General features: G+C 36.8%; 1 protein-coding gene across 1 annotated transcript in view; it reads right to left on the bottom strand.

Annotated features, from left to right (window-relative positions):
- LOC101848521 (pancreatic triacylglycerol lipase) overlaps positions 1–1,498 on the bottom strand; it is a gene marked incomplete in the record, with an annotated part of 11,982 nt that overhangs the window by 3,825 nt on the left and 6,659 nt on the right. Inside the window, 1 exon segment of the mRNA XM_035969927.1 lies at positions 1,125–1,239. Coding sequence (XP_035825820.1) covers positions 1,125–1,239 — 115 coding nt within the window.

Raw genomic sequence — 1,498 nt, 5'->3', positions numbered from 1 at the left:
GGTCTTCCCCTTGATCTCTTACTCTGTGGGTTCCAATCCAAAACTTTCTTTGTTATGCAGCTGCCTGACTTCCTGAGAGTATGTCCAATATAGTAGGTATACCACTAAAAAAACTCAAAGAGTTAATGGACATTATATCTGAATGAATATATAACTACACTATATGGATCTTGTTTTTTTTTCTTTTTGTTTGAGTAAAAAGAAGAACATAGACACGCTAGTGGTCATTTAGTGCTGGGAAAACGTAAGATACAAAAAGAGAGATAGAGTAAAACATCAGACGGAAAGTAAGGAAGTCGGACTTACCGGTGACGACCTCCAACCACAAGAACATAGACATACTGATGGATATTTAGTGCTGTGAAAACGTAAAATACTGACAATATAGACGACTAGCTGGGTACCCCATCCGAAGAACGAACTGAAAAGAATTGATCGTCAAGTCATTGCGGGACCAGTGCGCACTGTTTGTGAAAGGAAACCTCTCTTGAATACAATGGTGTCTTTGAAGATGGACTTTCCAAAGATTAGATCTAAACGAAACTAATGAAAAACTGAAAATTTTACTACAGTGACTTCAGACTTCGTAATATAACTGCACCATTAAAATGATTCTGACACATCGATATATTTTTTTTTCAAATTCGAAAGTTAAGTTGTTTGGAAGATATTGACGACCAAACTGACGAACTTTCACAAAAATTGTACAGGGTTACTTTTTCTTATACAATATTCTTTTAATTTGTTACCTGTACGTAAACGGCCTAATTTTGAACGTTTTTTTTTTATTACATAAATTGATTTGGCTACTTCGGCTAAATCTAAAAGATTGATATGAAATGACAAACGAACTGGATATCAATTTTAATCTACACTGCTTTTATCTAAAAAGCTCATATGAGCTTGAGGCCACCCGTACCTGAGTTTTCTCCAAGTAAAATTGTGGTACGCATTACGAAAAGCAACAAGAACAACAACAGCATCAACAAACAAACAAAAAGACAAACAAACAAACAAACAAAACAACAACAACAACAAAACCCCACACCAACAAACAAGCAACCGACCAAACAAACAAAAGTTTAGCCAAAATTTTGTGGAGTGTAACCATCAAAAGAACTCACCTGTTATTCTTCCCAAACCAGGCAGCCTCTCGCCTGCATAGCCCGCGACATGCGCTCCCAGACTAAAGCCAATTATGTGAAACGTGGATAGGTCACCTCCCAGAGACACCAATTCCTGTATTGTCCGAAAAAAAAAGAAAAGAAAAGAGAAAGAAAACTTGACCTCATTGGTCCTTCCTTGCAACTGAGTTTTAGTATTAGTTTTAGAAAGAGTTTTACACCACTTGCAACACAAATAGGTCAAATTAATATTGAAGTGCCGAACATTAGAGGTGTTACTAAAGAGTTACATACAAAGAACAGAAGGAGCAGAGATAAGGACGACAGCTCTAGATCTTTGGTATTGAGAAAACCATATCAGGGCACCCCTGTGT

This window comes from Aplysia californica, unplaced genomic scaffold (assembly GCF_000002075.1).
Source record: "Aplysia californica isolate F4 #8 unplaced genomic scaffold, AplCal3.0 scaffold00196, whole genome shotgun sequence".
In the NCBI taxonomy this organism is placed as follows: Eukaryota; Metazoa; Mollusca; class Gastropoda; order Aplysiida; family Aplysiidae; genus Aplysia; species Aplysia californica.
The sequence above is the reverse complement of the archived record's forward strand: the minus strand, read 5'-3'. Positions and strand labels throughout refer to the sequence as shown.